The sequence below is a fragment of the Tubulanus polymorphus genome, chromosome 5 (assembly GCF_964204645.1).
Source record: "Tubulanus polymorphus chromosome 5, tnTubPoly1.2, whole genome shotgun sequence".
In the NCBI taxonomy this organism is placed as follows: Eukaryota; Metazoa; Nemertea; class Palaeonemertea; order Tubulaniformes; family Tubulanidae; genus Tubulanus; species Tubulanus polymorphus.
This window is the reverse complement of record NC_134029.1, coordinates 21,295,932-21,318,312: the sequence shown is the minus strand read 5'-3', so window position 1 is coordinate 21,318,312 and position 22,381 is coordinate 21,295,932. Positions and strand designations below refer to the sequence as shown.

General features: G+C 40.5%; 3 protein-coding genes across 6 annotated transcripts in view; all 3 read right to left on the bottom strand.

The window, feature by feature from the left end:
- LOC141905092 (S phase cyclin A-associated protein in the endoplasmic reticulum-like) overlaps nt 1–12,742 on the bottom strand; it is a 42,741-nt gene extending 29,999 nt beyond the window's left edge. For both annotated transcript variants that reach the window (XM_074793844.1, XM_074793845.1), the window contains exons 1-14: nt 12,696–12,742; nt 11,863–12,026; nt 11,060–11,760; nt 10,358–10,528; nt 10,130–10,175; nt 9,798–10,033; nt 9,089–9,229; nt 8,901–9,002; nt 8,764–8,817; nt 8,353–8,577; nt 7,789–7,947; nt 7,112–7,213; nt 6,084–6,214; nt 1,404–1,469 (exon numbers count right to left, since the gene is read on the bottom strand). In XM_074793844.1, coding sequence (XP_074649945.1) covers nt 1,404–1,469; nt 6,084–6,214; nt 7,112–7,213; nt 7,789–7,947; nt 8,353–8,577; nt 8,764–8,817; nt 8,901–9,002; nt 9,089–9,229; nt 9,798–10,033; nt 10,130–10,175; nt 10,358–10,528; nt 11,060–11,749 — 2,123 coding nt within the window. In that variant the 5' untranslated portion in view covers nt 11,750–11,760; nt 11,863–12,026; nt 12,696–12,742. The remainder of the gene's footprint in view (nt 1–1,403; nt 1,470–6,083; nt 6,215–7,111; nt 7,214–7,788; nt 7,948–8,352; nt 8,578–8,763; nt 8,818–8,900; nt 9,003–9,088; nt 9,230–9,797; nt 10,034–10,129; nt 10,176–10,357; nt 10,529–11,059; nt 11,761–11,862; nt 12,027–12,695) is intronic.
- On the bottom strand, nt 11,837–14,792 carry LOC141906312 (S phase cyclin A-associated protein in the endoplasmic reticulum-like). The gene is made up of 6 exons (XM_074795559.1): nt 14,541–14,792; nt 14,270–14,381; nt 13,407–13,702; nt 12,919–13,019; nt 12,696–12,836; nt 11,837–12,026 (listed from the first exon to the last, which is right to left on the bottom strand). The coding sequence occupies exons 1-6, from the start codon at nt 14,703–14,705 to the stop codon at nt 11,837–11,839; spliced, it is 1,005 nt and encodes a 334-aa protein (XP_074651660.1). The 5' UTR covers nt 14,706–14,792.
- An 848-nt stretch (nt 14,793–15,640) lies between these two features.
- Nucleotides 15,641–22,205, bottom strand: LOC141905707 (RNA-binding protein Musashi homolog 1-like). 3 transcript variants are annotated; one of them, XM_074794683.1, is made up of 12 exons: nt 22,037–22,205; nt 21,489–21,529; nt 21,213–21,388; nt 20,716–20,748; nt 20,518–20,628; nt 19,842–19,890; nt 19,168–19,250; nt 18,382–18,556; nt 17,956–18,069; nt 17,830–17,871; nt 17,314–17,364; nt 15,641–16,386 (listed from the first exon to the last, which is right to left on the bottom strand). In XM_074794683.1, exons 1-12 carry the CDS (start codon nt 22,081–22,083, stop codon nt 16,280–16,282), a joined length of 1,029 nt encoding a protein of 342 aa, XP_074650784.1. In that variant the 5' UTR covers nt 22,084–22,205; the 3' UTR covers nt 15,641–16,279. The 3 variants fall into 3 exon arrangements, with proteins under 3 accessions (XP_074650784.1, XP_074650785.1, XP_074650786.1); XM_074794684.1 differs by having other exon boundaries at nt 17,314–17,361; XM_074794685.1 differs by lacking the exon at nt 17,314–17,364.
- Between the last annotated feature and the right edge of the window lie 176 nt (nt 22,206–22,381).

The window sequence follows — 22,381 nt, the reverse complement described above, 5'->3', positions numbered from 1 at the left end:
ATCGACAAAATTCTTATCATTATACCGGGACTCCATGGCGTAGGCCCTGATTGAAACAATAGCTATTATTTACACGAGGTGGTAGATGAAATTCATCAATTTATGATGGTTGTAAAGGGATGAACAGAAGAAATCAGTCGTCGATCGGTAATTCAAGTACTCGCTAGAGAAATCGCGATTCTCAACCGTGAGTGAACATAATAGGGCAATAATGAGTCGTCCCTGCAGGAGATCAGAGCTTACGCGACGCGACCGGGACGCGCGCGCCGATGAAAAAAAAAAACCGACGTCGCCAGATAACCGAGCGTAATATCGACGTGAATTCGCGACCGGCCGCTCGAGCCGTAATCGACCGTGACGTGCGTCGAGGCGTTGTCGAAATTAATTTGTCGACGACGGAATTTAATTTCGACCATGCGATTACGCGCGGTCCCCAGACGGCGTGGGGTAAGCTGACGCGGCCGACTACGCGTTCACCGGATAATACGAGCCTTTATGAAAAGTCGCGATGCCGTTGATCTGATTACCGTCGCCGTTATCAAGTGGAAAAACGTCGTCGTCGCCGTTCGATACCCGACCGACCGACTTTCAAATCTAATCCGATGTTTCGTCGATGATTTTTGCTAGTCTATTATTTTCCGACGCGCAACCCCTGAAGGTGGATTTTAGAGAAGAGCCAGCTGTTATCCGGATCAGCTCGACTGAGGAGAGGATGGCCGCGCGCGCGCGTACGGGAAGCTTAGAATCCGAATTATATCGATAAAAGCATTGAAATCTTGATTTGTAATAAAATTCACTCTCTTAATGTATGTGATCATATCTTTTAAGTATTTTGAAGTTCTAAAACCCAGTTCTACTGTTTTTATTAGAATTTGGCTCTGAATATTGGAAATGTCTTTAACTCTGAAGTCAAAACTTAACAAAGTAACGTCGAATCGGGTCCTGATATATATTTGGAAGACGCTATACAGGGCCATTACAATGAAAAGATACAACCTTCACTCAAATTTAAAAACTATACTGAGGGGCAGGACATTCGGAGTGCATTATAGTAATAGCGTTCGGTGAAAAAAAGTTACAATTGCCTGAAAATCAGAATGATCGATTACGTTTAAATGCCCGACGTACAACTACAATAACTACAAGCTATCTACTCAAACTCCCGTTTAATTCACTGAGCCTAATCGCGACGCGACGAGATTCAGACATCAGCGAGGTACGAACGAGCTGATCGTCCGCGTTTAGGATTAGCTTAGGAAATCTAATCAGAATCAAACTCTCGAACGGTTGTGAATGAACGCTATCAAAGACAATTAGCATCGTACTACAGCGATTTATTGAGTATTTTTGCAAATTACGTAATTACCGACTTATATATCGTATAGATGTATATATGAACTTACTTTGCTTTATGCTCAGAGTCGGGAACTTGAAGTTTTACATCCAGTGATTTTTCATACTCTTGTCCCCTGTAATATAAACATAGAATTTACTAAAACAGACATCCTCTTGGAATGTCAATTACAAATCAAGCAAAAAATGAAGCCATTTATCAAGAAATTAGTCTCTACATTATTTTCTGCCACATGTATTTGGATTACGAAGTTTGAAATTTCGGGTTTTTGGTAAATATTTATGCCTTGGCAGTGGGCGGGGAGGGGTAGCGAGTGGTGGGGAGGGGTAGCGAGCAGAGGGGAGGGGTAGCGAGCGGCAGGGAGGGTTAGCGAGCGGCGTGGAGGGGAAGCAAGTGGCGGGGAGATGTAACGAGCGGCAGCGCGCGGCGGGGAGGGGTAGCGAGCGGGGGAGGGGTAGCGAGCGGTGGGGAGGGGTAGCGAGTGGCGGGGAGGGGTAGCGAGTGGCGGGGAGGGGTAGCGAGCGGCGGGGAGGGGTAGCGAGCGGCAGGGAGGGGTAGCGAACGGAGGGGAGGGGTAGCGAGCGGTGGGGAGGGGTAGCGAGCGGAGGGGAGGGGTAGCGAGTGGTGGGGAGGGGTAGTGAGCGGAGGGGAGGGGTAGCGAGTGGTGGGGAGGGGTAGTGAGCGGCAGGGAGGGGTAGCGAGCGGCGGGGAGGGGTAGTGAGCGGCGGAGAGGGGAAGCGAGTGGTGGGGAGGGGTAGTGAGCGGCGGGGAGGGGTAGCGAGCGGCGTGGAGGGGTAGTGAGTGGAGGGGAGGGGTAGCGAGCGGCGGGGAGGGGTAGCGAGCGGCGGGGAGGGGTAGCGAGCGGCGTGGAGGGGTAGTGAGTGGAGGGGAGGGGTAGCGAGCGGCGGGGAGGGGTAGCGAGCGGCGGGGAGGGGTAGCGAGCGGCGTGGAGGGGTAGTGAGTGGCGGGGAGGGGTAGCGAGTGGCGGGGAGGGGTAGTGAGCGGCGGGGAGGGGTAGCGAGCGGCGTGGAGGGGTAGTGAGTGGAGGGGAGGGGTAGTGAGTGGCGTTGTGTACCTGCGATGCTGTTTAATACGCGACGCTAGCAAAATTCATCACATCAATCGAATCGATAAAATATGCGTCGACTCGTTCGGAGGATTACGGGATTACACGTAGCAGACGCGGCTGTCTATTCATAAACTCGTAAAACCATCTCGCACGCGATTATACTGACCAAATACAACGTGTGATGAAACGCGATGTTTTCGAAATTATGATCGTCGTTGATGAGCCGAACGTATTCATTGAACGACGCATAGCGTATATTCTTAATCAGCGCGGAAATAAGTGGAACCAATCTCACGAAATACGACCGGCGGGGGCCACTTCTTCAATAGTCATCGCTTTGACTTAAGGCCAATCTAAGCTCATTGTGGTTCTATAGCCAATCTTACAACTTAAGATTAGTCTAAGCTCATTTTGGTTCTACAGCCAATCTTAAAACTTAAGTCCAATCTAAGCTCATTTTGGTTCTACAGCCAATCTTACAACTTAAGGCCAATCTAAGCTCATTTTGGTTCTATAGCCAATCTTACAACTTAAGATTAGTCTAAGCTCATTTTGTTTCTACAGCCAATCTTACAACTTAAGGCCAATCTAAGCTCATTTTGGTTCTATAGCCAATCTAACAACTTCAGACTAGTCTAAGCTCATTTTGTTCAATAGTCAATCTTACAGCTAACCAGTCTACAGATTTAAGACCTCTTTTGGACTTAAGTCTCGACTTAAGAAAAGGCCCCAGATTGAATTCTCTAGGGAAATGTTCACCTTTCTCCAGTTCATCATGTAAATAGAACATTTCTATATAACGTAAAATAGTAAGTGGTTTCTTTATGATTACGGGCCCTAGGCCAGTTACATAGTCGCGACTTATGTCCAAAATTGGTCATAAATCTTTAAACTGGTCTTACGTTGTTAGATTGGCATTAGAAATGAGATGGTCTTTGACTGCAATCTAAGCCATCCTTATGAAACTGAAAAGTTCGACCCACATCCAAGATAAACTCATTAACACTTACTAACATGTACTAATAGTCGAAAGAATTTAACAGATTAATATATTCCAAGAAACTACGACCATACCCCTTTAATTAGTGTAAAGCGTTAATTAGTTTTTCTAGTTAGCTGATATAAGAGCCTTGTTTTAGTTGGAGTACGTAGAGAAAGTTGGAAGCGATTCGAACCTTGATTCAGATCATTAGTCAGAGATATTAACCGATATCAACCGACGGAGGATCACGAGTTGACAGTCCATCTATTCTATCACGCCGATGATGCTCCGAGCCGAGTTAGGACGCATAGTCTATCAGATCAACAATGACACAAATGGTCGCCGCGTCGACGCGGACAGACGGAGACCGGTGTCAATCACTAATGACAACAGTTCATCAAGTCTCGACCCACTAATTCATTCGGTCCATTCATTAGAATTCATACGGCTGATGAGCAGCTAAGAAGAATCAGGCAATGAATCAACCGAGATTCCTGAGATTTTGGAGGCAATTCTGTACAAAATACTGTATAAAACACATTTAATGCAGTTTATGAATTTTCACGGCTCAATTTCGGCAGTTGATCCGCTAGTATCCGGAGAGTACAAGATCTTATGTTTCGCAAAAATGGAAATGAAACTATCCAGACAGGATATTAAAGAAATTTCTGATTTCACAAAGGAAGATGTTTTTTTTTCATTCTATCCTTGGTTTTCTTTCATTACAGAAACTTAAAGGCAATCAGGGATACCAAAAAAATTTGACAAAAAGCGATAGTGAAAATAGAGGATCCCGCATCACAAGAAGATACTCTCTAAGGGCCGGTTCCATCGCCATAGCTTAGACTTTAAGACCAGTCCGGGACGATCTTAGTTCTATAGATTATCTAACAACTTAAGACCTGTCCTAAGATTGAAGACCATTTTTGTATAAAGAACTGACCCCTGGGGCCGGTTCCATAGTCTAGACTTATGTCCAAAAATGGTCTTAAATCTTAAGACTGGTGTTAAGCTGTTAGATTAGCTATAGAACTAAGATATAGTCTTACACTGGTCTTAAGTCTAAGCCATGACCACGGAACTGGCCCCTGAGTTGTATAAATAATGAATAAGGATTAGGAGAATTTCTGCATTTTTTCCTACCAGGCAAAAATTCAAAACGTAATGCGCAAGGCCAGTCACGCGAGGAACAGACACGAGGGTCACGAATTCTAAAACGCCGGCGCGTTCATCGGCGAGGTCCGCGGCGAGTCGATCGCGAAACAATAGAATCACGTTCAGTTAATTCGCTAAGTTAAACATTCATCGTCGCTGCAACAACACCGAGGTGCACGATTAGATATTCAAGACGTCGCGGCGAACATCTCATCTCGTTGAAATGTTCGCGAAATAAAAGACAATCCGAACATCCATCACCGACGCCATTGTTCGCCGTGGCAGGACGCATTTCATCACCGAACGACTCCCGTGATCCGATAGATTTAACCCTTCGCAATCCTGAACGACGTATAGCTGACTAATTAGCGAGTTATCGAGAAGTTGAAAAACTTCCTTCATTAAAAACATGGTTTTGTAGCAGCAAAAGTAAGCACTTGACAGCATTTTGATGCGGATGGACATCGTAACTGATCATCACAATTTGTCAACGCAATACAATAACCTATGTCAAATCACTCATATCATTCATGCACTAGGACATGTTAATTGCACAGAAGCAACGGTTAGTTGGCTTATTATTTGATCAAGACGAGGTATCCCAATATAACACATGCTATGACGAAACATTTTCAGGTGGCTTTCCTGTCAGCATTTTCAGCATTTTTGTGAGAAAAGTAAACACAAATTAGGGCCTCAACAGATTTTTCTCAAAATTTAGCACTAAGTAAATCAGCACTTGCTAGAAACCATGAAAAATTCGGGTCTCATTCGACGTATGAGTTTCCTAGCCCAATTTCTCAACTGAAGTTTCGAGAGAAATTCTGCGACAGTCGTAAGGGTTAAAGCAGATATATGTAGAGCAGATTGTGATAAGCAATCTAATCACGGGGGTAAGAAACTACACCGATACGTAGAGTTATCAATACGGGTAACCGGATAGCGGCGCACCGAATCTAATCACCGTAATGTCTGACAAATTACGAAGCTTTGAATCGTAAATGAAATTCCGGCGATTGTATTAGGAATACAGAACCGACAGGAAGAGAGAGAGAAAGCTCAGTGATTAAATCAAGACGCGCGCGCGCGCGAGTGCGAGTCGTTGTTTTTAAATTCACGAGGCTGAATGTTCAATTTACCCGAGGCGTAATAGAAATTAAAACGTACGTCCTTTTTAGCGGTCATTATAGTTAAGTCTTGAAGGTCTGGGCAATGTACAGGGTGGCCATTTATTTGATTTGCTTTTTTCTTAACTTTTCTCACTTCACACTCAAAACATGTAAGACATAGATGGAAACATTTGATTATACGCGCGATCCTACAATCTCAACAAACTCTCTCTGACTTTTCCCTGATTTTTTAGCTTTGTTACAAAATTCTCTGACAGTTCCCCGACTCTTTCCTAATTTCCAGGAAAGAGGCCGCCCTGTTCTATAGCAAAATCTCCTTTCTAGTTGATAATAATATAAAATCATGCTTTTTCCTTCATCTATTCTATGCTTCTAGATCTTTTTGTCCCTTACCTTTGCGTCATCCGTTGGCGTAACTTCTTGCATCGTTTTTTCTGCGCTTTTTGTCGCTCGCGGTCGGAGACGGCTTTCGGGTCGGGACGATCCAACGGAGCGTTCGTTATGTTCTTCAAATTGAACGATTCCTGCGAAAGAAGATTTAGAGTCAAGAGATATAGGCCGGGAGTAATAATACCAATTCAATAAAAAGCGCTGTTGTATCACATGGTATCACAGTGAAAAGGGAATTATAGAAATCAAATATATAGAAATGTAATTATCATTTGAAGAAAAAAATTTAACGTAAAAATTGTTTTCAAAATCGACTTTCATATTCTTCAAATGTTTAATTTGGACAAACTGATGGTCCAGTTCTACTGGTGTCAGTAACAAAATGATCCCCATATGTCGGCGAGTAGTTCACCTAAGGCACTGCGTAAATCTCACCCGTAATTGCATTTCCACGGCAAAAAGAATGCAAATTAATCCAATTTGGACGCATTTGCTAACCTAATGAATTGAAGGTTTTAGATCTTAAAAGTAGCCGCGAGGTTGCGAGACGTCTCGCTAACGAAAACATGCAACGCTTCAAACGTAGAACGATAACGCGATCTCGACGAATTTGAGCCCGAACTGACGACCCGATATTTAATTCAATTTGATCGACTCGCTTGAACTTACGGCGCGATAAAATCAAAAGGTTGGATAAAATAAACATAATTTCCAATCATGAAATCTTGTTCGGATCAAGCAGGGGTGGCTCGGAAGCCATACCCAGTCGGTATTTGCTGGGTAGCCTAGAGCTAAACAAGGCTGATGTCAGCTCGAAATTAATGTTCAGGAAAATTCAGCAAGAATTCTGAAATTCTCAGATGGCAGTGGAAATGCAACCCTATAATCTTTTTGTTGACGAAATAAAAAATGCAACAAAATTTGAAAATACAGAGAAAATCATCTTTGAATCGGCCCAGTCTACTCTTTCATTACCATAGAAATAGGTTTTATTTTACATATAAGTAATAAAGAAAGATTTCATCACTTACAATGTCCTGTTTCGAGAGGTCCTTTCCGGAGTTTCCGTCCTGGATCGACTGTTGGTGTTGTCTACCTCGCAAATGACTCAACAAATGAACTTCAGACGGCAACTAAAATACACACACGTAAAAAACTAGATTCATTTAGAATGTGAGCTTTTTCAGGTTTAATGAAACTGAACTGGGTAATTTATATGAAACCGGGTATACATGGAAAAAATCATAAATTCATCTCCTATGAAACAATATTTCCAATTTCTTTTCTAATTTTTGTCGACTTTTGTCGACTTTGGTTCCTACAGATCAATCATTCCTCGATGTAAGGAGTTTTAAAGGAGAAAATTTCAAAATTTGGAGGAAGCGTCTGCATCACTTTCATACCCCAATAACTGTAGACTCCTCCTAAATCAGTACCGTTTATCTCAATAAACCATTCATTCAGTGGGTCTATCTCCTATACATTACCTTAACTCTATTTCAACAACAAACTAGACAAAAATTTCAAATTGTCTATTTCTCAAAATTAAGGAGTTTCAAAGGCATTTCGGGCATTTGGAAAGAGTTTCAAGCACTTCTAAAGCATCTTGCATGTTGAAGGAGCTTTTTAGGGAATCAAGGAGTCGTAGGGACCTTTGAGAATTAGACGCCAAATTATGAAGTTATTCCTGATGAATTAATAAACTTACGAGAACGTTACAGACGTGGCAGAGTTTTTTCTTATCGTACGGAGTCAGTTTCGGAGCTTCGTTGTGATCTTCGGTCGAATGGCGCAACAAACTCATTTCGAACGCTTTCTCGCGAATTTCGTCCAATTTTTCCTGATGCCGACGCGTACTTTCTTCTTGCTACGAAACGAAGACGTAAAATAAAATGGTAAACTTCATTTTCATTCGAGGATGAGGGAAGTTCGAAACAAGGGTTGTTCTGGTTCATCGAGAATTAAGGATCCAGTTCCACAAATGTGAGTTAGAATTAATTCTTGGTTAAAATGAGGGCATTTTCAATGAGTCAACCAACTCACACCTGTGAAATTGGATCCAATTTAGTCTGCAAGAGGTGGAAGCAAGACTTATCGATTCTTTTTCATGCGTCATCCTGGATAAAATCGCCATAATACATACCACCTCCTTACACAGAGAAATTAGAGTCTATAAAATTGATTGTCGAAAAGTTCATATTTGATTCATTGTAACACTGGTAGATGGCAGCAGTGTTCGATGATAATATCAGGACTAGTAAATTGAACACACCTTGTGTTTAATCTTATGCTTTAATTCTTCTATATGAGCTTGCTGCTGCGCGTTTAACGCCGCTATTCTCTGCTCGCGATCTTTCTCTTTAGCCTTCGCCGATTCTAAACGTTCCTTCTCTTTCTCCTGTTGTCTCTGCTCGACGACCTGCTCGCGCTGTTTGCGTTTTTCTTGAATTTCTTGTATTCGATTCATTCGTTCGGCTTCTATATTTCGACGTCTTTCCTAAATCGAGACGATTAGAAAATGCGCATCAATTTTTCAGCTTCCATTATTAACCCAGCCACGAGGGCTATCACATCAGCAATAATTCGCTCCATCACGAGGGCAATGATATCCGATTAGATTTAGCTTCTTCAATGAAACAGTGAACTGAAGGAAACTTTGCGTTGAACAAACTATCATACTTACAGCTGCCTTCGCCTCCATTGCTGCTTTTTCTTCATGTTTCCTTTGTCTTTCTTCCTAAACATCATACAAAACACACATTTTGAGTTAACAAGTAGAGAATACAAATCCAAATTTGAGACATTACTGGTAAATCGTACCTGTATATCATGAAGTCTGGCCTCCGATTCCTGGTGTTTCGACATTATATCATGTTTCTTGTTAAGCGCCTCTAGACTGTTTATAAATGCAATCTCATTCGCCTTGAAGATGAAATAAAACAAGTTGTGATGAACAAATTTACAGCGTTTTCTTTCAGGAGCTTAAATAGAATTCGTATAATTCATACCTTCGTCTCTTCTTCGTGGGCTTTTTTCACTTTGTTTTTTATCTGTATACGTCTGATCGAGTCGGCTCTCGCTAATTTCTGTTCCATCGTTTCTCGTTTCACTTGCATTAATCCGAGTTTATGCGCTCGCACTTCTTCCACCTACAACACAGCATAAAACAAATGGCTTATCAGTCTATTCACTCCTAGTTCACTTGAAAGGATTATCTTTTTTATCCATAATTTCGTATGTTTTTTCCATTCATGACGACAGTCGGGACTGAGCTTAAACAGGGTCCCCTCGGATTAGCCATTGCTGGTTATGAAGAGTTTAAAAGGAGAAAATTTCATATTTTGAGGAAGCAATCTGCATCACTTTTATATCCGACTTACATTACAATAGACTCCTCCTGAACAATCGCTGACCGGTTTATCTTGGTAAACCATTCATTCAGTGATTTTGTAATCAAATTTTCTTCTTTGACACTGTTTCTACTTAGGTAACCACTTAATGGTTACCATTAGGGTTAAAACAAATTCTGTTTCCAAATAAGGACGAGTTATGGCTAGTCTACAATTTTTAATTGCCTGTGAAGGAGTTTTAAAAACGTTTCGGGCATTTTTCCCAAATTAAGAGTTTCAAGCATCTTTAAAAGTATTTTCTGTTCATAAGGAGTTTTCCAGGAGCCAAGGAGTCGTAGGGACATGGTTAAAAACGCAGCCAACACACCTTATTAGACAAATATTTCAGTCTTTCCGATTTATCTCGTTGCTGTTTTTCTCGAAGTTCCTCGGCTTTCGCTTGTTTTTCTTCGTGGCGTTTTTGCGATTCGCGAATCGAACGTTTGCGCGACGGCGACGACAGTTTCTCGTGCATGTGAACGCAGCGACCCGGCGTGCGTGAATCGTCCATCTCCGACTCGACCTGATCGCCCCAAGTCAGAATTTCATGCGAATTTCGTCGCGCTACAAATTCCAAAGTATATTTTTTCAGTTGACAATTTCATGATTTTGAACCCTATCGCGACCGCTTCTCTTTTCTAACAACCTTTATCTACGTACCTTCATCTTCAGCGAGTATCCCTTCCCAATCAAGAGGATCTGAACCCTACAAAAATCAAAATTTGAAAATGAAATCATTCTTTTATCAATAGTTTCAGAGTATTGAAAGAGACATTAAGAATGAAAAGTACCGAGTATTCATAGGGTAACACTGCAAGTATGGTTACAATGAGAGGACAAAATCCAATTTCAAAATTGACAAAACTATTGAATTTTATTGAGTCTTACATCATTTTCAGGTTCATCGTCGACAATTGAAGCAGCGATCACGTTATTCTCTTCTTCTTCGATTTCTTTCAGATACGATTCCTCTTCTTTGATCGCCGATTGTATCGCCTGTTCTTGCTCCTCTTCCAAACGATTATCTTCGTCTTCCTCTTCTTCGTCATCGTCGATAACCTGAAGCCGTAAAAAGAAATAATTTCCGAGAACTTTTTCCAAAACTGGCCAAGATACCAAAGTAGTGGTTTAAGCTGTCAGTGTCGTAAAATCAAGGGGAACAGGTGTTCGAATCCTGGTCGCAGCTGAGTTTTTTAATTCATGGTCTCTTCATAAGAGGAACAATAATCGTGAATCTCGCCGCTCGAGAAAGCTCCGGAATTTTGATTAAAACTCTTTCAGTGCTGACTAATTAATACCCTAAAGTGCTGGAGATGATTTGAAAATTTTTGAAAAATTCCCAGCCAAGTGCATCAAATAACAGGCATCCACTTTAATGCATCTACACCGCGGTGCAGTGTATCATTAGTTACTTATATCTACCTGTGTTTGACAGGTGCTGCCATCTTTCGTTAGAGATAAAGATGTTTACGAATTACATAATACACCGCAGTGCGGTGTACTAGCAAAGTCCATCACCGATTTATACACCGCAATGCAGTGTAGACGCATAGAAAGGATTAAAAGAAAAGTAACGAGACACAACCTAACCTTCAGTTTCTTCCCCATCCCTTCATCTTTCGTTTGATCGTCGTCAACCGTGAGATTTCCGGCTATTTCTGCTCCGTTACTCGCGGTATATGCCAAACCATTTTCGTCTAAATCGTCACAATGACCGTTAAACCCCGGCTCAGATAACGTACGCAAAGTGCGAATTTGTAAATCGATATCTTCATCCGCGACAAAGACATCTCCGCCGTTCTGAACGGCGGGTGCTGCCCCAGGGTCGGAGTGCTGTCGACCGGATGCGACCCACGCGTTACGCTTCTCCGACTGCGGCTCGGCGGTCTGCTCCAACGCCGCGTCGACGGATATCACAGTAGAATCGATATCATTATTATTATCGAGACGTTCTTGTTCTAAAGCGGTTACGATGCAGCGCTCGCTTTTAACCGGTCGTTCCGGTTCGCGATCGTCGGTAGTTTTCGTCGATGATTTGTTCGACTGAGATGAACCGATTGTTTTATTATGCAGATTCGAATCAGATGGACTTTTTTTGCGATTAAGTCCACCTGATGTTCGTACGCCATTCGGGCGCAACTGGTTCGCTTTGGCGGCATTCTGTTTGTTTGGAGTTACACGGCTGTTTTTAAGTCGACTCGGTCCAATTTTTTGTCCCGGTGAATTTCGAGATTTCGTTTTGTCTTTTTTATGATTATGTACAGTTTCCCATCCGTCCATATCGACTGGACCTATAATGAAATCACAAAATTGTAACTTGCGACAGACTAGGTGAACAAAATTGACGAAATCTGTTTTGCATTATTTTCAATGAAAGCGAAGACTATAATTACCATCGTTAATCGCAGGAACATTTTCAGTATCTCCTGAATTAGGCTGTTTCTTGAGGGGTGGGGTTGTTGATATGCCTTTTACTCGATCGGCCCAGCTGTTTCCACCGGAGACGACATTCGGCGAGCGTTGTACGGGTACGGCGGGTATGTCATCGGTCGGACGCCTGAAGCAAATATCAAATAAATCATCGATATCTAACAGAATGAAGCAAAACCAACTCATCTAATCATAATATCATTCCTATTTGAGGAAACTGTGCAAGCATTCAATTGTAAGTCTAAAATATTTTCTTCCCATTTTCGATTAGTTTTAATAACTGATTTTATCAGTATTAGGTATTAAGAAGATTCCATCATGACGAATATTTTGTCATATAATCAGTTTCACAGTTGTTCAAGAAGTAATGAGGCCTGTATGATTAAGAGAAAAATTGTTTTGCACTGGAGTACATTTAATTATCTTAATATGCAGACTGTTTGCTTGTCAGACAAGACTACCTGATATCTCAAATTGTAAAAGTTTGCACCAAAAAATAAGAGTAATTTGAAATAAAAACAGTTTACTTGAAATTATTCTGATTTTGAGAATATTTTGATTGAGAATATTTTGACATTTTAGGGAGTAGTTGAGCTCTTAAAAAGAGTGAAAGTTATAATCAGGGCCGGTTGCATAGTCATGGCTTAGACTTAAGACCGGACTAAGACCAACTTTGTTCTATAGCCAACCTAACAATTTAAGACCAGTTTTAAGATTGAAGACCACTTTTGGACTTAAGTCACGACTGTGCAACTGGCCCCTGGTGTTAACATGTGTATGATTCTACGATACTCACTCCTCGAATGAAGCGAATTTCAGAGCGCGTTGAGCCGCACTCGACGGTTGTTTATCGATCAAAGACGACTGAGACGCGTTCGCCGCGACTAACGATTTTCCCGGTGAAGTTTTTCGCAGTTCCCAGGCTAGAGATGTCGGCCTGAAAATTTAATAGTCGTTGAATTAATCGACGACCATTTTCGATACGGAAAATTGATTCAGTTTAATCGCTACAAAATTACCTTTTCCCATCATCGGCGTTTTCGAATTCTTTGATGACACGAAATCGCTGTATCAAAGTTTTGAAATCATGCGTGCATCGCTCTAACATCATAATCACTTCCTGCAATACAAATGTTTTTCTCATATTAAGTTAACAGCTCCAGGTCCTCAGATGCAAAATTATGTACAGGCACGCACCAGACGTCGCAACAATACCCAGGGCCCAGTTTTATAGACTGGTATCAACATTAACCCTGGGGCTAATTCAGTTTGTTTTCAATTGAGTCAACCCCTGGGTTGAAATTAATACCTCAGTCTATAAAACCAGGCCAAGGGTTATTCATCATGAATATTGGTTGAATTCAGATGAAAATTGAAGCGGATTTTTAGGCTTTCAAAATGCAATACTGAAATGGTTAAAGTAACCACTAGTGAACTCGCCCCTCGAATTATCCTCACTTGCCACAGTAGCGGTGCCGCATTGACATCGCAATATATTATATCTTACCCGACATTCCAGTTCACTTTCATCCGCTTCGCAAGTTTTATAAATCTCGTCGACTGCTCTCTGTAAGTTATCGAACAGGAACGCCCAATATCTCGCTCGAAGATCCGGTTTTTTGCCTATGCCCGACCCGCTCGATCTTCGTGAGGCTGATTCGTTTTTTTTACTCGGCGGAGTTTCATCTCGTCCGCTGCGTTTTCGTTGTCGACCGAAACGAGTACTCGGATCGGCACTTCGCGTCCTCAGATTTGGCTGCGATGATTTCCGAGGCGATGCTGACAATTTCATTGTTTTCCCAACTGAAAATTAGACATTTCCGTTATTAAATAGAAAAACGCCACGGCAAACAGGTCAGATCAGTGAGCTTTGTATCATTTGAAGTCTTTGATTTTCAATACCTTTTTCAGGCCGAAAATCGTATTTCTATTGCTACTTAAATGAGGTATAAGCTGATAGGCCTACTCACCAAGGCAGAATTGAAATTTAACAGAAAATACTATAACTTGGCCTACGGATGGTACTATTATTCAGACCAAATTTCTGAAATTCCATAGCTTTCTATAGCTTTAGACATGAAACCTAAATTCTCAAAACTTTTCCAAGCCTTTGGAAAAATTATTGATCACCAATAATTCCCTTTTCCAGGATTTTCAGGGTATAGTGGGAACGCTTAAGTCGATATAGGCCCCTATGGACCCTTGGGAGCAAAAACTTTTAATGAGATAAGCCTATTCAAAAGTACTTGACCCTGAATTTAATTTTTGTAATCGGGTTTTTTGGATTTGGGCGGAAAATAATCTAATGTCAGATGATTTAGGGTTGAGGGTTGACTGCCATAGCAACCGCACTGTTGTTGCATCGCGTACCTTTGTCCGATTCTTCTTGTAAAGGAACGCTGTAGGCAATTAAATTGCGGGCGGTCCTCCCTTCTTCCTTTACGATTGATCTAACTACATCATCATTCGTCTGACGGCTCGACTGAAAGTGAACGCGTGAGAAAAAGCCAAAATTTGTTTAAATTTCTTAAGTAACTGATTCAACTAGAACCACGGTGGTAAAAAGGAATGACACAATAATGATGTTTCATGACAAAATTGACACAACTTTCTAAAGCCAGCAAGTTACTCTTAGTTTTACCTTGGTGCCATTTCTATTTCTAGAGTTATTAGTGCCACCGGTGATGCTGGATAGAGATGAAGTTGAAGACGAAGGGCTTTTCTGCAATTTGTGCAGATTTTCTCGACTGTTCGTGCGGCTTTTTTGCCCCGATCCGATTCGCTTCTTGCTGCGAAAATCACTCATCGTGAATCGGGAAACCGTGGTTAGAGCTTAATTCCGCTTTTGTGGCCACGGAATGAATTTTCTAAGGAAAAGATCGCAAAAATCCTTAAGAATTTTCATAAAGTAGAAATTGATGCCATCTATTGGGATTTTGGGGCGGATGGGTGGCTCCGAAAATATCCAGATACTTTATATTGATCGCGCAAATATCCGGATCGGCCGCGAAACCTTTCAAATATTGACACAAATAACATATCGTGTTACTTTGATATTTCGAACTCAGAAATAGCTTGTTTAGGTTTCACCAACAACATGGTTTGTTGTTGGCAGCACTTTTTTCCACGCGGGTTGCTGGTCGTTACGCGGGCAACTTTCTTAACCAGGCAATATCAAAACTATATCATACGCCTAAACAAATTGAGAAAAATTCCAATCTCAAGACAGTTACTTCAAAATCTGAATTATCTAAGTGGCTAACTAAATTGAATTAAGCATAAGTTCTTCGAGGTCGGATCTTGACCGTCAAGTGCTGCCTCTATGTATAACGAAAGCGGCGAAACCGAAAACTAAAGTAATACTCACTTGCCAGAGGCTTAGGACGGATGGAGTGGACAAAGTATTTTTCGATTTCCGGGCCAGATGCCGAGAAAATTCTCCTACTCTTCCAACTCTAAGTCATTTTTATTTCAAAGCCATAAATAAAGATAGCGACTTGGACGATAACTCAAGAGGCACTGAATGAAACACCCACACGCATCGAACCGGACGCTATTAAATAGTAATACAACCAATCAAGGCAAACTCCAACCAAATACTTGGGACTTAAATTTCCAGCAATGCCATTTTAAGCAAAATATTCATTTGGCATGTGCAAACTTATGACGACAGCACCTTTCAAATTGCTTTCCTGCGAAATCCAAATGATAAGACAAAACATATATTTCAAAATATGACAATTTTCATTTATTCAATATTACAAGGAATGAGCTCTCAATTCAAATTAAAAATATTCAAAACGACAAAATAACGTTTTATGCTCACTTTTCCCCACAGGAATTAAAAGAATCGTTGCATTTATGAATGAATGTGATAGCGATGAGTTCATGTAAAAATCCGACCCCCAATCTGCCTATGTTTTAAGAATCGTTGACAAATATATGACTTAAATTTATACGGTTCTATTTACAACAACAATCGATCAAACCGACGGACAAACATCACGATAAGAGAGCGTGTTCAGCTAAGAGTTAGTCACTATCTCCACCCGTATAGTAACATCAACTTATATTTACAGATCTTGTTTTAAATGCTGCCCATCACAAAACAAGGTTACAGTAATTTGTATTGTATTTTTCTCACCAAGCCGAGAAGTGGTAAGAACGGGCAGGTTGTTTTATATCATTATTATTATATATCGACGACACAACGGTTTCGTAACACGGTTTAAGTAAAGTTCGTAAGTTCGGAGACATGATCTCAGTTCACACGCGAGGTTTATCGTATAAATACCGACGCACGGAAATAACCACAATCATCAATGCGTTAAGAGTCTATACAACACCGAAACATGACACAAAGATCAGTCGATCATCAGTTTAATATGGACGATATCGGTTTTGTCCGCGCCCGGGGCCACCTCCACCTCGGCCGCCGCCGTAGCCACCACCTCCCTGACTATAGTTACCACCTCCGTAACCACCTCCTGAAAAAAAATAAGAGAATACTTGTATCATCAATGAAATTCAAAGATTCAGGCTAAAAAATTGATACCTTTTTTTCTCATTTCTGCTAAGCTTTAAAGTTGACCCGGTTGACTACCTATCAACCTTGTCCATTACTTTTTTCATCAAGCTAACCATAATAGACCTGGCAGCTATAGAACCGAACTGATCAGGCCAATTGGGAGAAACAAGGTATCATTTTTTTCTAGCCTAAAACCAAAGTACAGTTCAATCTTCCCTTATGCCAGATAATGAGCTGCTGCCTTTAGTACACCCCACCCACCATTCAGGATACAATAATCCTCAATACATTGCGATAAAATGCCTACCGGCATGTCTGCGGGGTCAGGAGAAAATTAAACTGAAATTCCCCTTTCAAATTAAGACGCCTATTATCGAGATAAGAGACATGGAGATTGAAATATGGAGAGTCATATCCATTTTCTAGGAGGGTAACTACAGTTTATGCAGATTTATATCTCGTTCTCATTGAGTTACAGCAAACATCAATAGCGTACGAAAATGTTTTGTGTAGGCTTAATTTCTCTTTCAGCTAATGGTAACCTTTATATTCAACCTCAACTTCACCACACTAGTAATAGAATGTATATAAAATGAACTAACATCTACAGTAAACCTTGTGACTAAACACACCTTATTAAGATATTTTTAGTAAAATATCACTTAATAGACATAACTTTGTTAAATGTTTAGAATTTGAGGGGACAAGGGCTGAATTTCAGAATTCTAAGGTTGTCAGGTAGACGACACCCTGCACTGTTATGTGGTTATGTGTTACACATACTAAGCTGAAATTCAAAAGGTCAAAAGGCTTCGGACCACAGAGGTATGATCTATCGGAAAAAAAATCCCCAAAATAAAGAGTTGCGTATTTGTTGTAAAATGACCTTTTGTATTTGTCGACGAGTCATCAGAAGCAGCATAGCCAGACGCAGCTGCTAGAAATAAAGAAACGAAACACTGCAACTCGATTCCAGGACTTTTCATAAAAAAACTACACATTTCACATACTGCCCGTAAACTGTGTACCTAAACTAGCAACCACCAAGTACCTAAAAATGCCCCGTACATCATCCCTAGATCTCTGTGTTATACATCGTTTCTGTGACAAACAATAAGCAAGGCCGAACAACGAAAAAGTCACTTATGAGAATACTTCCAGTACATATAATTTCACGACTTAGTTCCCGTGTAAAACTTACTCCCGAAATTGAGCGTACACGCTACTACGTTAACACTAGCTCTATCAATTATAGTAATCTATATTCTCTGAATGAAGACATCTACTCCAACACAGTATTTACATGCATTCAACTCAAATCGACCGCATCACTTTAACTAACTCAAGCTAATCAATTTCAATCCATTTTCCCACAGTTACAGAAACAAGGAGGATATCTTACCTTGACTTTGATCCCAGTAGCCGCCGCCACCGCCGCTGCCACCTAGTGGAATGAAATCAAATCAATAATTAGTAACGCATATCTCCAAATTAATGACGATTATCTCGTTTAGCAGAGTTATCTTACCGTATTGGCCGAAACCTTGATCGTTCTGATAACCGGAATTATAATTCTGATAGCTGTTTCCTCCTCCGTAGCCATTACCGTTATACTGCTGGTCGTATGCACCATCGTAACCGCCTTAATGATAAAAAAAAATACGGGTTATATGTCGCAAATTGACGAGCCTACAACTCATACTTTAGTAAAAGGACCGAAAGGTTAATGTGTAAGTCTACATCGACTATTGCGTTGTGATCGCAAAACAATAACAAAGGCTGATACGAATGGTTGCCTCGTTATTTTATAAGTCTTAAAATAATTTATTTTAAGACTTAAGACTTTGTCGTGTCGATATCCTTTATTAAAGGATATCGACAAATTAAAGTTCAAATCACACTTAAAAATTTGAAGCGAGAGAATTCCGTGGCCATTTTGGACTTGGATAATTACCTTGGTGCCAGTTTCCACCGCCACCTCCGCGTCCACCGCCGTAGTTTCCGTAATTTCCACCGCCGCGGCCTCCGCCTCGCGATGAACCTCTCATTCCACCTCTACCGCCGCGTCCACCTCGCATACCTCCTCCGCCGCCGCCTCCTTCCTTAGGCTCCGCGCAACGTACCTCGACCTACAATAACACACCCGATTCCGTTAATATCGATTGAAATCGACAAATTCATGAAAGCTATTCTACTATAGACAGAGACAACTGGTGGCCATACAACATATAGACCATCAACAGCTCAAATCAATTTAAATTTTAATCCAATCAATTTAGTAGAATAGATTTCATAAATAAAATAAATTCGAATTTTCAAATTGATTTATCTTTTTTTTTAATGGAAATTTCGGTAGTTTTTGAGGTTTACGTGTAAATAAATATAATTAATTAATAGATTTTTGCCCAGTTTTTGAAGGGAACCTCCGGCATTAACCATTGAACTGAATTATGCCTAGGTATAACCCTGCCCCCTAATTACATGAAACATGCCCAGGATTCTTCAATATGCAAGTACTAACATAACATACACAACAATGTGTGTCAACCTGTAGCGGCCTAAACTTATATCTTATTTATATTAACTGCCTTAAAATCTCTAGACCTAAGCTATAGACCTAGATTAACATGCCTAGAAAATGTCCTAGTTATGCTCTTTTTTCCTACTACAGGTTGACTTCGAATGCAAAATTCGATAATGGCAATATATAAATATGTATAAATAATTCATTAAACTTGACCTTTCTTTGACCTATGTTGAAATAATGTACAATTACTACTTTCGCTACATGATCTTCATCTTCAAATGTCACAAAGCCAAACCCTAGATTGTCATAAGGACCGAGTCAAAAGAGAGAATAACAGCTGCATATAGTAGACATCACTCAGAGCAAAGCGTCGATAAAACCTATCGGAAAAACGCCGTCCGCGCGACTCGGTTGAGAAAAATGCGCGATCGACGATAAATCGATTAAACACGGTCGCGACGGACGACGCTTTTAAACGACGATCGTTATCGCGCAGGTTTATGTATGATTCAGTCTTCACGTTATATTGTTCTAGCTGGATCACAACCTAGTGTAAAACTATAAAAATAAAATAATGTATACACAAAATATATATATATATATATCGAGTATAGTATAATTAAGTACAATGTATCAATTAGCAATATACACAATCTATCAGTAGTTATAACACATAGTCGAGCCTTACTTAATGTAGTTAATCGTTCTATCTTAAACTACACATATGTAAACACACGGGCCTCGATGAATGAACTATGTTTAATAAGATATTATCCCAAATTGAGAATATTTTGTTCTTTCTTTTTTTCGTTGTTTAAAAACGGCGGTGTCGTTTCGTTGTCTCCGGCTGTGCGAACAGTGGCGATTCCCGACATCGGGCGACTTACCTTTCGACTGATCGGTCTCTCGGTCTTTTATAAGCGACACATTAGCAACCTGCAAAAAAGGTGCAGCATGATATTACGACCAGACAATCTCAGGGTTCTTAAATCCATCCACTTTTTCCTAGTAAAGCCATGCGTGCTAACGAATAACAGCAAGAATGACCTGAGTATTGCTATCTTGACAAGCCGAAGTACAGTCGAACTTAGTTATAACTAACTCCGATACGACAATTTCTCGGATATAACAAATACAGAATCTTGTCCCGAGCTAAAAAATCTAATCAATTTCATACTGGATATAACGAACTATCGGTTAAAACGAACACATTTTCTGGTCCAGTGAAGTTCGCTGTAACGAGGTTCCACTGCACTAAGCAAGCCCTATAAGCATATTGACTATCGGCTTAAATATTTTTGTAGGAATTTTAATCTGCCAGTAATACGAAATTAAGATTGTAGTCGTCAAGGTCTGTTGAAAATTGGCATGCAGAACAATCCGCAGAGAAAATGCACCAGCCACATAAACACACTTTCCATGTTTATTTCCACCCATTTTCCTAAAAAAATCTGTATTCCCTGAAAGTTCTCTGCGTTTATTTTTCGAATCATGGTCACCCTGTTCTAGACCTAAACAATCCTCACACCAAATCGTAAACAAGATCAATCTATTTTCACTCACTTGAACATTTAATGGACATTCGTCGAAAAGCTGTTTAATTTTTGCCTCTGTAACGTCTCTGGGTATACCGCCGATAAACACTTTCTTCGTCTTTTGCGTCGAATAATCAGCCTAGAAATTTCAAAGGTGAATTTGCAAACACTTGTACGAACAATAATTAATGCGGAGGTTATTACGCCTCGAAAACACTAAACTTACAAGATCTCGTGGAATAGCTCTTTTCACCTCAACCTGATTAATAGAAACAAATCAGAAACAGCATAAGTAATTAATTACCAAGGTAGAAAACTGGTTCTAATAGTTGGGGGAATCAAAAATTCCAGGCTGGTATTTTCTAGACCCTTGACTAAAAATCCAGATTTAATTATATTTTAAGGCTGTCTGTATATTGAACAAGATTTTGTACTAGAAGTGGACAATAAATATAGAATAGCAGTAAAAAAGAGTTCGCCATGATGGACTTCAGATACGCTGGTATCCCCGCGGGAACCATTTCCTCTCAAAGGTTCATTGTTCCCATCATCATCAACAAGAATAAGACACCAAAAATCCAAATTCCATTCTCCCTCAAAATCCGGATTTCCGGGCAGGTGTAAAAATAAATCCGTAACTACTGGATTTTGTACATTTATTAAGAGCCCTTTTACTGAAGGAAATGGCAAAGCCTGTGAACCGAACCAGCCAATAAAACTTACACTTTTGGTATCGACTATATGATCAGCTTGATTAACATGAGCGATACATTTATCCGCAGCCTCCATATCGCTGTATGTCACGAATCCAAACTTTCGCGATTCTTTGGTTATACTATCACGAATGACGATACAGTCTACGAGTTCACCAAACTGACTGAAATATTCTTTGAGACTATCTACAAATGAAAAACATACAAATCAGTTAGTCGTCGCTAACGTTAAGAAAGAGCTCAACTTCAAATTTATTTCATTTTAGGTTAAAACAATTCTTTTTACCATCTGTAGTTTTATCGCTAAGTCCACCGATAAAGAGTTTCCTGGAAAAGAAGAACGCAACTAATTAATCAAGGGCAATGAAAGTAAAGGAACCGAAGCCAGTTATTGGACCAAAAAGGAGCCAACCCTTAAGAGATCCTTTGTGATCAATTGAAAATATGAATCTTTTTAAAAGACCCTACTTTCAATTAATGATTTAGATAAAATTTCAAGTGGCAGTGGGCAACAGCAATGGGAGGGAAAAACATTTTCGCCACCAAGAATAGAATGCATTTTGAATGTCCATCCAGTTCCACTGATATTTTTTCCGACTGGGAGGATCCCAACAGAAAACCACAAAGGGCTCTTTCACACTACAACATCCACAAGGTCCCATCTATGAACTAGGGTAGGCCTATAGTCTACATCCTCACAGAAATCTCCCGCAGATTTAGATGTTACATCTAGTCTTGCCCCGGTGGTGATTCCCAAGAAGAAACTTCTTTCCTCACAACGACTCAACATTTTGGCCCGTTTTTAAACTCATTAATCACATATCTACTACTAACCTGAGCGACTCATTCGACTCCAGAACTTCTGCTGACACGAAATCCATTTCTGGACTAGTGTGGGGGCGAATCTCGATGTTATTAATGGTGGTAGTTTACAACAGCACGAAGCCGGCTCTAGTTTGAGTGGAGTGTATCGTAGTAGAATACTTCGCAAAATGGCGACGAGTTTGAGAGTGCGTAAAGTGGGGTTCCCACACGGAGTACCCGGTCACAGAGGGCGCTCATTGGCGGTCTCTCTGTACTATTTAATCCTACGGGAAATAATAGCCTTTTCTCACCTAGGAAAAATTTGTCCTTTTTACAAATTGAATCAGTAAAAATGTAGAGTTAAATTGGTTTCGT

What these genes read in the sequence shown, in the direction of transcription:
- LOC141906312 (XM_074795559.1), bottom strand. Translation starts at nt 14,705, where the DNA reads ATGAGTGATTTTCGCAGCAAGAAGCGAATCGGATCGGGGCAAAAAAGC. An exon ending in ACAAGAAGAATCGGACAAAG is followed by an intron (nt 13,703 to 14,269) that starts GTACGCGATGCA and finishes TCTAATTTTCAG; the next exon opens with TTGGGAAAACAATGAAATTG. An exon ending in AAATTCGCTTCATTCGAGGA is followed by an intron (nt 12,027 to 12,695) that starts GTGAGTATCGTA and finishes TATTTGCTTCAG; the next exon opens with GCGTCCGACCGATGACATAC.
- LOC141905707 (XM_074794683.1), bottom strand. Translation starts at nt 22,083, where the DNA reads ATGGATTTCGTGTCAGCAGAAGTTCTGGAGTCGAATGAGTCGCTCAG. An exon ending in GAGTCGAATGAGTCGCTCAG is followed by an intron (nt 21,530 to 22,036) that starts GTTAGTAGTAGA and finishes CTTCTTTTCCAG; the next exon opens with GAAACTCTTTATCGGTGGAC. An exon ending in CGGTGGAAACTGGCACCAAG is followed by an intron (nt 18,070 to 18,381) that starts GTAATTATCCAA and finishes TTTATCATTAAG; the next exon opens with GCGGTTACGATGGTGCATAC.